Source organism: Corvus brachyrhynchos, unplaced genomic scaffold, assembly GCF_000691975.1.
Source record: "Corvus brachyrhynchos isolate BGI_N302 unplaced genomic scaffold, ASM69197v1 scaffold279, whole genome shotgun sequence".
NCBI classification, from domain to species: domain Eukaryota; kingdom Metazoa; phylum Chordata; class Aves; order Passeriformes; family Corvidae; genus Corvus; species Corvus brachyrhynchos.
The window spans coordinates 1,381,398-1,392,196 of NW_008246060.1; the positions used below are offsets into that span (position 1 = coordinate 1,381,398).

General features: G+C 40.3%; 2 protein-coding genes across 4 annotated transcripts in view; one reads left to right on the forward strand and one right to left on the reverse strand.

The window, feature by feature from the left end:
• Positions 1-1,533, forward strand: part of HERC4 (HECT and RLD domain containing E3 ubiquitin protein ligase 4) — a 28,797-nt gene extending 27,264 nt beyond the window's left edge. For all 3 annotated transcript variants that reach the window (XM_008642751.2, XM_017746203.1, XM_017746202.1), the window contains one exon: positions 156-1,533. In XM_008642751.2, coding sequence (XP_008640973.1) covers positions 156-364 — 209 coding nt within the window. In that variant the 3' untranslated portion in view covers positions 365-1,533. The remainder of the gene's footprint in view (positions 1-155) is intronic.
• Positions 1,534-9,580: 8,047 nt separating this feature from the next.
• The window catches only part of SIRT1 (sirtuin 1), a 15,404-nt gene continuing 14,185 nt past the window's right edge, over positions 9,581-10,799 (reverse strand). The window contains exon 9 of the mRNA XM_008642876.1: positions 9,581-10,081. Coding sequence (XP_008641098.1) covers positions 9,762-10,081 — 320 coding nt within the window. The 3' untranslated portion in view covers positions 9,581-9,761. The remainder of the gene's footprint in view (positions 10,082-10,799) is intronic.

The following is a 10,799-nucleotide window of genomic DNA, read 5'->3' on the forward strand; positions in this document are numbered from 1 at the left end:
TTATTTCCTGTTTTCCAAACTCCAGAGAACTTCAGTGTGAAAAGCTGACCATTGCTGGAATGACTAAAAAATGCCAGCAGTGATCAGAACTGCATATGTGACATAGACAGTGTTAGTCTTCAACTAGTTACAAGCTTTTGGTTTTTTCTCGACAGTGTTTCTGACAGGCAGTGATCGGATTCCAATTCTTGGAATGAAGTGTCTCAAACTGGTCATCCAGCCAACAGGAGGAGGAGAAGATTATCTGCCGGTAGCTCACACTTGCTTTAATCTTCTTGATCTTCCAAAATACACAGATAAAGAAACCCTAAAATCTAAGTTGATCCAGGCTATAGACCACTATGAAGGTTTCAGTTTAGTATAACTTGAGAAATGAAAGTTCTGTGTAACGTGGGATCATTAAGTTTTTGTGTCTTTTTTGTGGTGGTAACTTCAGTGGATTAAGTGATGCAGTTGATAATATAACTGATTATTTGCAAAAAATGTTCAGTAGTCTGGATATTCATGGGAGCCAAAAAAACATTTCCAAAACTGAGGAACTGTCTTAATAAGTACCTTCTTGTACAGAGCCATGTGGATTTTGCCATCTTACAATAAAAACGAGAGTATTGTGAATGGGAGTCAAGTTTCACTAACAAGAATTAACATTTCACCTTATGCAAACAATTTGGCGTGTGAGTGCATGAGAGACTTGCTTCAGTTTTTCAAATCACTTAGTAAGAACATTTAACTTTTTCCCTGATAAATTCACTTGGTAACTTTTCATTTTGTAAATAATAAATTTTTTGTGATAAAATAATTCTGTTCCAATAGCAGTATGGTTTCTATTGCTTGTAATTGAATATGAGCTTATTTTATGGCTTTTAACAAAAAAAGTGACTACTCTGATTTCTGAAGATATCTATTTTTCTGGTTTGTTTTAAGAACCTTAATAATGAAGGTGATTGTTTAAGAGACATTCATCTTCACAATGTACAATCCATGAAGCAGTCACTTAGTGCCGATACAAAACCGCATCCAATGGCATTTTTAATATGTGGATGGACAAGCTGACTTTAGACACTGTTTTATTTTTAAGAACCGATTCTGTAAGTAAGTGGACACAATTATAAAAGAGGTTAACTTATCATTTGAAACCTCTGCAGTCATGTGTCAAGAATACAGCTTAAAAGAAAAAGATGCACCAGCCAATTGTTGCTGTCAAGAGGTTAAACGTTTATTTTTAAATGCTGAAAGCGTAGTTTATGGTTTCTAATAGAATTTTCACTTTTTTCCAGATAAATGCATTTGAAATAACCTTTAACACCCCTCTCCCCTTTTCTTAAGATTTTATTTTTAGTATAATTGCCCTGAGACGATTGTGCTTAGCTGGACACTTTTGGATTTGACTTTTCCTTCTCTGGTTAAATTCCAGATTTTGTGGTGTTAATGCATATGTGACTTGCAGCTGTGAAACAAATATTTATTTTTTTTAGATTTTTAAATGCAGTGAAAAAATTCAAGCTATAATAAAAGACTTGAATGAAAACCTTTGTTGGTTGATGTGTACGGATGCTTGCAGCATGCAGAGTTCTTCAAATGGAGAGCAACTTCCAGTGCATTCAATTGGAGAGTACAGCTAGAAAAAGCAGGGAAATGCAGTCATTGTAATAAATTATATAACATCCAATTTCTGTGCTGGCAGTACATATTGTTAAAATACAAAAAAAGGTCAGTACAGTTAAAATTAGTCTTTTCCCTTAACACTGTTTTTACACCTTTCTGACGCAGTGTAACCTCTTAGTAATTTCTTTGTATGCAGCCCATATTCCATGTTTTCCAACATTTGTTACTTGGCTGGGAAATTCTCCCACTTGTGAAAAACAAGAAACCAACAAATACTAAAGCAGCTTAATTTTATTATACATGGAAGAAGGAAAAGGAGAAAAAAAAGAAGGGGAAAAAAAGGTATTATGCAGTCATTTTACCAGGTAATAGTAAAACACCATTTTTAATTGTGAAACACCAAGATTGCAAAGGTAGATATTAAAAAATTAGGAAGTGGCTAATGTAAAACTCTTTCTCCCTTGTGTATTATTGCATGTCCAAGTGCTGGGCTTTTTCTTATGGGAGTCTTGTTTCTTTTGATGCACACAGTTGGTGTTCACTGAATAAGAGGAGGTTTATCTGCAGTTATGCAGGTCCAATTTAATTTAGTGCATATCATCCAAATCTAGTGGTACATGTATGTACTTCATTTCCCTGTGAGACATTCTCTGGGTTTTGGTGTCTCAGATGTTTAGTCAATGTCAGTATTAACCTGAAGAGCCTTATTCTGTAGGTGAGGGCTCAGAGGCAGAATCCAAGCTGTAATTCACTTGCCTGTTTTTGGTGTCCAATTTAGGATGCACTAGACATCATAGATGTCCTTCATTTTTGAAGTGCAGTTCTTGCTGACTAAACTGCTGTGGCAAGTGCTTCGTGTTGCTGCAAAGTTTCTCCAGCATGAGCCAGACACATTTCTTACTCTCTTGAAACACAAGTGGACATGAGTAAGTGTTGGGAAGAGGGTGGGGAGTCTGGAATGGTTGGTTTAACATCACCTTAAGAGCCCACTGGCAGAGCAGGGCTAAAGTCACTTTCCTCTGGACAGTGTTCACCTGAGAATTCTCTCTGCAGTTCTGGGCTCGGTTTTACACACTTCTGCAAGAAATGGAGTTGGGTCCTACAATACTAAGTGCTCCTGATTATCTTACCGATGTCAGTTCATTCTGTGCGGGGAGGCAGTGCCCAGTCGTAACGATTGTGTGCATAACAAGGTAAAGGACTTTTATGTAGTATTAGAACAATTAATAGTCATGGCATTACTTGTGGCAAGCAGTTCAGTGCTTTCTGCAATGCTTGTGTTGCCCTTAATTCCTTTGACAGTCACAACAGCTATGGGAAACAGCTCTACTGAAGTTGTGCCCTTAAGTTGCCTCAGCCTGGAAAAAGGTGGGCAGCAGGAACTGCTTTCTCTTGCTTGGATCAAGTATAATTTTGCATACAATATTTGCTACTGTGCAGCATGTAAGAAAGTGGGGGGAAAAACCATTTTATGTGTAGCTGAAATAGCCATGATGTTAATGAAGAAAGCCTAGAGCCTTCCTTTTCCTCAAACCTTCAGTTATTCAGGAAAACTTGGGTACCAGTGTTTAAAAGGGTAATGCAAACAACTGGGAAATGACAGTAGTTTGGGCTTCAGTGGGAGCATTTTACAATAATTAATTTTTTTTACAGTATTTTTATTTGATAATTAGATTAGCATTTGATAAAGATTCAAAATTATCACCGGAGGAGACCAGTTGCATGTCAGACTTGTATCCATCTCCATCAAGACTTCTGAAGGAGACTTGCTATTGTCAGAGCAGTGCAGTCATGGATTTATTGCACCTGCCACTTTAGTACGGGGATGAAGATTGAATTTGCATGGCAGAGCTACCCCGGCTACTTGAACTACAGGTACAGCAGATGTTTGTCCCTTGTTTTCCACGGCAAAAGTAAGAGCACAGTGTAGAACTGGTAAAGCAGTGAGCCCTGCTTAAGCATAGATTTGTCTCCTTTGGCACTTTATGGGAGTTACTATTATTGAGGTTGTTACTAATCATACTTAGAGCTCCAAGCCATGGTATTCCCTTTAAGAATGTTTATAAACTACTCTGAAGAGGATTTTAATTCATTGCCCTGCTCTCTGCTGCAATAAACTTGATTTATCAGTAATAAATGAAGCTTAATGTAATCAAATGTAAATCACTATCAAAGAGAGCTCCTTAAAGGCACATGAGGTTCTGCAGTTAAGATAAATGCAGATATAAGCTTTCATTTAATAATAAAGTTTTCAGCACAGTTATGGAGTTGAGCACCTTAAGACTGGCTGTGTTGACCTTCTGTGTGCAACCAGAACTATGTACTTGTATATACTGTGGGAAGTGGCCTTACTCAGTTTTCGAAGAGGAGAAAAAAGAATAGGAAAAACAAAATGTTTGTTTCTCCTGACAAGTAACAAGGTCCTCTTGCTTACCAAGTGGGTATTTCTAAATTGCCAGGTCAGAGTGGGGTTTGGGTGCACTAATCATTAACTTACTGTTTTGGTCCTTCAATCTGCTGTTCGTTTTTGTGTTGGTCAAGTCTGGAACAATGACTTCAAAAACCTTACCTAGACCTTGAAAGGTGTAGAGCATCTTCTGTCACCTGCCATCACCAGATTAATACAGCTCCAGGAAATCCCCTTGACTGTTTACCTGCTCTGTGTGCAGAATTAATCAACAAAATAACTCCAACAGCTATCATTTCTGTACACTTGAGTTCCCTGACCGTGTGACTCAGTGTTTTTATTTTCTTGGGGAAAGGAGCCTGTTCCTGCCTATACACATAATTTTTCTCTGTGCTACTACCTCTTACACTGACTTGCTTTCTGTGAGTATGCTAAAACTTTGTAACATCCTACCTTTGCCTGCCCATTTCTGTCGGTGAAGGAGAAAGATGTGTTATCTTCTAACCACAAGACAGCTGGGGGTGGGGAAGGCACCTAAACCAAACTGACAATAACATGGGCACACTAGAACTGTGCTAAAGTACCATATCAGCAGCCCTGCTGGACTAAACAGTCTGAGTTCCTGCATATTCCCTGGGTTTGAACACAGCTACTGACTTTACAAAACAACAAAATAAGGTGTTGCAGGTGCCGTGAGTGTCCTCAGAGCCCCCTTACATTAGCTAGGACAGTACTCAGCATTATTATTTTTCTCCAACCAAAGGCACATCAGTTTCAGATCAGGAAAATGAGGTTTGGGAATCTTGTTCCACATAGGAGCTACCAAGTTAGTAATTTCAGTGTAGTTGGTGTGTACAGTGCTGGTAGGGATCTCTATCTCGCCAATGCTCCAGGCTGGTCTTCCCAGCAGGTCATGAATCCTACACTGTGCAGTGAATGTCTGTAGGTGTTCACTGCTTTCCTCCATGTGCCTGATTACGTGAGGAAACAAATGATTAATGTTACACGAAGACTTAAGTTTGAATAGAGGGCAAAAGTCAAGTTTCCTTCCCTTTTTCAAGCAAATAGAGCAGCTTGTCTGGGATAAAGAACAGAGCTGGCAGACTGTAGCTAAAAACCAGCTTCCACTGAAAATTGTATCTGCTGTCTTTGAAAATTTTCAAAGGTAAAACCAGTTTAATTATTTGTGACCTAATCCTGCACAGAGGTTCTGTGGGTGCACCTTGCAGCAGCAGTGCTTGAGTACTCTGGGGTGCAGCATCTCAAGCAGTCTGAGGCTGTCCACTGGCAAGGTATCCTAATGAGATGCAAAGATTACATTAGGAATAAGCAAAGGGGGAGGGTAATTGAGATAAGGAAGATCTGCGGTATCTTTAGGTGAGGGAGTGGCCCTACAACAGCAGGGAGGAGTTCTCTGGCTCATGGGCTGATGTGTTATTGCCCTGGTCAGGCCCTGCAGGGAATTGGGGATTTCTGTCAGTGCCCAGTAGGGAATGCTCAGAGTTTTAAAGTCTGGAGCAGGAGGGTAGTGACGCTCCATGGGGTCTAAGGCCAATTCTCCATAGCATTCAGCGTTACTGGGGTGGCCGCTGTGGAGCCCAGTGTGGGGAGCTTCTGTAGGATCCAGGGCTCCCTGTAAGGTACCCACCTGCAGTGGGAAGCAGGGTCCCCCTCAGCTGAGGGTTCTTCTTCTGAACAGGGCTCTGCCATTGAAAGGGATAGTGAGTAATAATTGTACAGAGTTAAAAACCCCATAGCCAAACAGCTAAATCCCACTGAAATGTGTTTGTGTTTTGTTTCCAAGGACTCTTGAATTGCGTTTCTTTGTGGCTTTCAAATTAACTTAATTGGTAGTTTGCAAGTGTTTGCTTTGTCGGGGGCTCTGTCACAGGTGATACTGGTGCCGGAGCTGCTCAGAGGGAGCCTGGGCTGTCACTCCAGGGCACATGGGCGTGGGGTTTGCAGGGAAACAGTTTCTCTTGCTCTGTGAGAGTAAAAGTAACAGTCCAGTGGTCAGACAGCACTGGGATTGTGTCCCTTAAGAAATTTAGTCCTTTAAAGACCTGTGGTCGTGTACCTGCTTCCACCATCCCCAAGGCAGGACAGATGGAGGCTTTGGGTGTGCCTTGCTGGGGTTTGCTTGGGCTGTTGTTTCCAGGGTTGCTAGGAACAGTTACAGCTCAGCTCTTGGAACTGCTCTGACTGTGCTGAGCCTGAGAACTGCTGTGCTGGGTTCATCTGAGGCACCAACCAACCCTCTCCACCTGTAGCTAGCCCAGGTGCTTCCAGGAGGGTATAAGGAGAGGGAAGTAGGCCTCCAGGAGCTCTGGGAGTCCTGTTCCACCTGAATTTGCCCAGCTCCTTTCCAAGGTCCCCCAGCAGGGATCTGCACTGTTGGTGGGTGGTGCTTTATTTCAGTGCCTCTGCTTTTCTGAGCCTTGGGCCTCATGCTGGAGGAGTAACTAGCAACTCTTTTCCCTTGGTGCTCTGCTATTAGGATTATTATTACTACTGTTTTCCTACTGAGTCCTAACAGTCTGAGCATCTTCTTGAAACTGCCTAGCCAAGAGTAACTCATGGTACAACTCCATGACTTCTTGAGGATTTACAGTTAGCTTAGAACCCACTGTTACCTAGACATGACCAGTTGTTTAGCCTGAAATCCAGCATTTTGCACTGGGTTTTATTCTCCAGTCACTTTGTAGGTAAGTGTATCATGCAAATAAATGCATCTGCTTTTCAGTTTGACTGTTCTGGTTCAGTATTTAAGCATATCTTAACTGAGCGTGAGGTACTCACTGGGTCTTCCTTTTCTCACTTTTTTCAGTTTGCTTCTGAACGCTGGTTTCATTAGAATTTTGTGCTCTTACAGCCCCTCCTAATAGGATGTTGTCTGTCCCTTTGTTGTCATGCATTTAAAATAGATTTTCCATAATCAAATCACTAATTAAAAATGTACTGGATCAAGCCAGATCTGTAGAAAATACATGGCCATTTAGAAGAAATTATGACAAGATGTTTAAACATGTGCTTCTTTTCCATCACTTCAAATACTTTTGCAAGGTCATTATTGTGTCTAATGTAGCAAAATAGGCCAGAAGGTAGCTAGGGAATGGCAGACAAATGGTTTTACTTTGCTTTTTTTTCAGTGCAGCTATTTTAATATAAATACTAAGGGCTAAGATGCTTTCATAGGGTAGTTATCCAAATTATGAGAACACTAAATGATCTCGTTTTTTGAGATTGTACAAATTACAGCTGGACCTGGACATGCTCTGCCCTGCTTCCAGACAAATTTCATGCAAGTTGCTGAGTATTTAGGAATAACAAAAGGCTGTGATAGCAAATGTTTCCTCATGCCCACCATTTGCCTCATCATTGTTTTAAATACTCTTGAAAGACATCCTCACTATGGGTAAAGGGCAGTGTGCAAAATGGAGGAGTAAGAGAACATATCATGGTTTGGGGTTCATCTTCTGTTCAAATAATATTATCAAAGACACGAGAAAGAACAAAATGCAGAACTTGTTCATCTAGGTGCAGAAAAAGGTGCAGCCGTTCTGTTCAAGAGGAAAAATGTTTTCAAGTCTTTCAGAGTAATAACTAATTGATAGGGAAGCATCTGGGTGTGTTAGAGTCTAACTGTTTTTAATATTTTGTGTCTCAAGTGTGTGAGTTTTATCATCTCTTTTTTTTTTTTCTAATACAAATTAATTTCTATTAGAGAGATGGTGGTTCAGAAGTACAGTGGAATCATTCACACAGTAAGGTGTTACATAGTGGGAAACTAATTAAACTGGGCCCTGGCCCTTGAGGGCCAAAGGAAGGGCTCAGCACAGCTGCAGTGCCCAGGGAGCCATGGGATAAACCCAGAACAATGCAGGGCAGCTTCATTCAGGCTTTGCTTTTTTCCCAGGGGCAGGTGGTAAAAAAGCCATTTCCTATGTAATGCCTTCCATTAGCCAGGGTATACCTTGACTTTATAGGGCATCTTAGGTAAGTTTCTATGGTATAGCTAGAAATTAACAGAAACCAGAAATCAAATGACAATTTTAATAGACTTTAGAACAGAGTGTACGAGTATAAAACACTGGTTTTGTATTTCAAAAGTTGCAGGAAGATAGCCAGTCATTTTAAACAGTCTTCTACAAAACATATGCCAGTAGATTACATAAAAGACACTATATACAATATAAAAGAGCAGAAAACAATCCTCACTGTAAAAATAATTTAAAACAAAGTATTTCAATTTAAAATATCTCCTATAGCACAAACTAATACATTGTGACATGCAAGTGAAAACTAAACATATTGCATTCTTTAGTGTAGCCAAATAAGAGCTGTATTAAATTTGGACGACATGCCAACATTTCCCGATGAATACAGGAGGCTGTTCTTAAATATTTATTAACTGTTGTATTATGTTCAAAGAACAGCTACTATACATCTTCCAAAATGTAATAAATATTAAAGCAAAGTATATGAATAATCTACATCGTAGAGTTCATTTGGGCCAATGTTGAAAAAGTGGTTTATAGAAAAATGCTGTTTCACTTACTACTGCACTGTGCAATTGTACAAAATAGTTCTAAAGGCTTGGAAACAATCTGCACTTGAGCATCTGCAACATCCAGTTTTAAGGCAGCCTAGCACTTGAGACAGCAGAGTGGGAGAAGCTGCTTTGCTTTTTGTATCCAAGGTGGAGCTGGCAGTGGGAGAAGGTTTCCCAGCTGAAATGGGACCTCAGCCCAGCAGGTTGTTAATCCGTGTGGAGCCGCTCGGCAGCGTAAACGGAAGCTCCCACCATTGGAGTCTCTCCTGGGGTTGGTGCATCAATAAGTACAAAGGAAGAGCTTCATTTCTGCGCCTTCTTACATGCCGGGAGGAACACTCTTCTGAACTCTGCTTCCACACTGGAGCCTTGGCAATTCCTCAAATGCTATTTATAAAGCAAGCTGCTCTAGATGTGACCTCTGGATACAGCGTGACAGACTCCTACCGGGGGGGATCCTTTCTGTTTAAAATGCCAGAGGAGCCAATGTCAACATCGCTTCATGTCCACAGGAAGTAATACACTCAGCAACCTAAGCATTTTCACAGCACTTCTTGATCAGTCTAATAACCATAGGGTTCCTCAAGTGCTGCTGTCTTGTTTCCATTTTACTGTCTGCTCGCAATTAAGTATGTCTCAAACATACAAAGTAACTGTTAAAGCAAAAAAAATTAGCTGCCACAGTAGGTCTTAGAAAATGCCAGTGTTTAATGACAGACTAGGTGTGAATGAAAGGTTTAGCAGAAGCAGAAGGTTTTAAATAAACCAAAGTGTTACAAAGCAAGAGGTGTGAAAATACCATTCTTTGGTCTAAATTAGCTGTTCCCTTTATATTAGTTTAACATTCCAATGGCTTTTTCAAATCTGTTTAAAAATAATATAAACTGAAATTTATTAAGCAAAAATATGTATTATATACATGGATGCCTGATCAGACAGATGAACTTAAAAGTGAACATTGTGACAATTGTTTAGATAATCCTGGTACCTTAAAAAAAAGATGAGTTAGTGTTGAGTGCGCAGTAATAGATTTTTATTGAAAAAGGTAAAAAACTAAGCATGAAAATCTGTTTTAGTTATTTATAAACACTACGTCCTTATGGTTTTGTTGCTCTAAATTCAGACGTAAACATTCATTCTGACATGCCAAAGCTCCTAATGCTGGTGGGAAGTTCCTGTAACCAGTCAGCGATCACTTTACAGCGCATTGCTCGGATGTTCAGTCCCTGCAGCTTCATTTGTATCAGCTGATTCCTCAGCTGCCCATTCCTCCCGTTCGGCTCCATCCTCTCCGAATCCAGGCTCCTCTTCCTGCTCGGGAGCATCCTCATCTATGCCATTGTAAAACTCCTCCATCTCACTCTCGTCCTCTACATCTAAGCTCTGACTGCGGCACGAGCCGCTCTCACTACTGCTGCCACAAGAGCTGGAAGATATGATATCGTCTTCAGAATCCGAGTAAACCTCAGCACCATGGAAGATATAGCGATTGGGTGGCAAAAACAGATACTGAGTACCTAGAACAGAATTTCAACAGTCAGTGACAGGCTGAAGTAAATGATTCATGCAAGGTCTGTCAGACTGGTGGTTAGAAGATACCTGCATGTATCTGTTTTCAACAGTGACTCTTAACTGACAAATCAGATGACATGAAAATGCATTTATGTTCGTGTATGCATATTTATTATGAAGGACAAAAGAAATGCTTCACTGGAAAGCTCAGTGTTCCTCCTCCCCCTCCCTTTGACACCAAAGAGAATTGATGCTGATTGTTCAGCAGCTTTTTTCATGGGAACACATACTCACAGCTAGACTTCCTCCACCTGTGACAGAATGGGAGCCCCCTGCATGGAGTATCAAAGTCTAAACCCAGCCTTTCCGATGGAAAATGGCAATTTAATTCCTGACTCCTTACATCAGCTACAAGACTGCACACTTGGAGGGCTTCCTTGGAAAGTCTAAAGTTTCCTTCATAACATGCCTCACTCCAGCTGTGAGATTTTTAAGTCCTGTCATGACTTTGTCTTCCAGCTCTACTGCCATACCAAATCAGGCTCTACTATGACCAGCTTCCACACACCTCAGGATCAAACTAATTTTTCTGAAAATGCATTTGAAAATGTTACAAAGGGATTTATTTTTTGATACCTACCTTCAGCCTCCTAAACTTTGATCTTTTAGGTGAGGATGTGATCACTGATTTTAAAACCTACTATGAAATACAAAAAATATTTC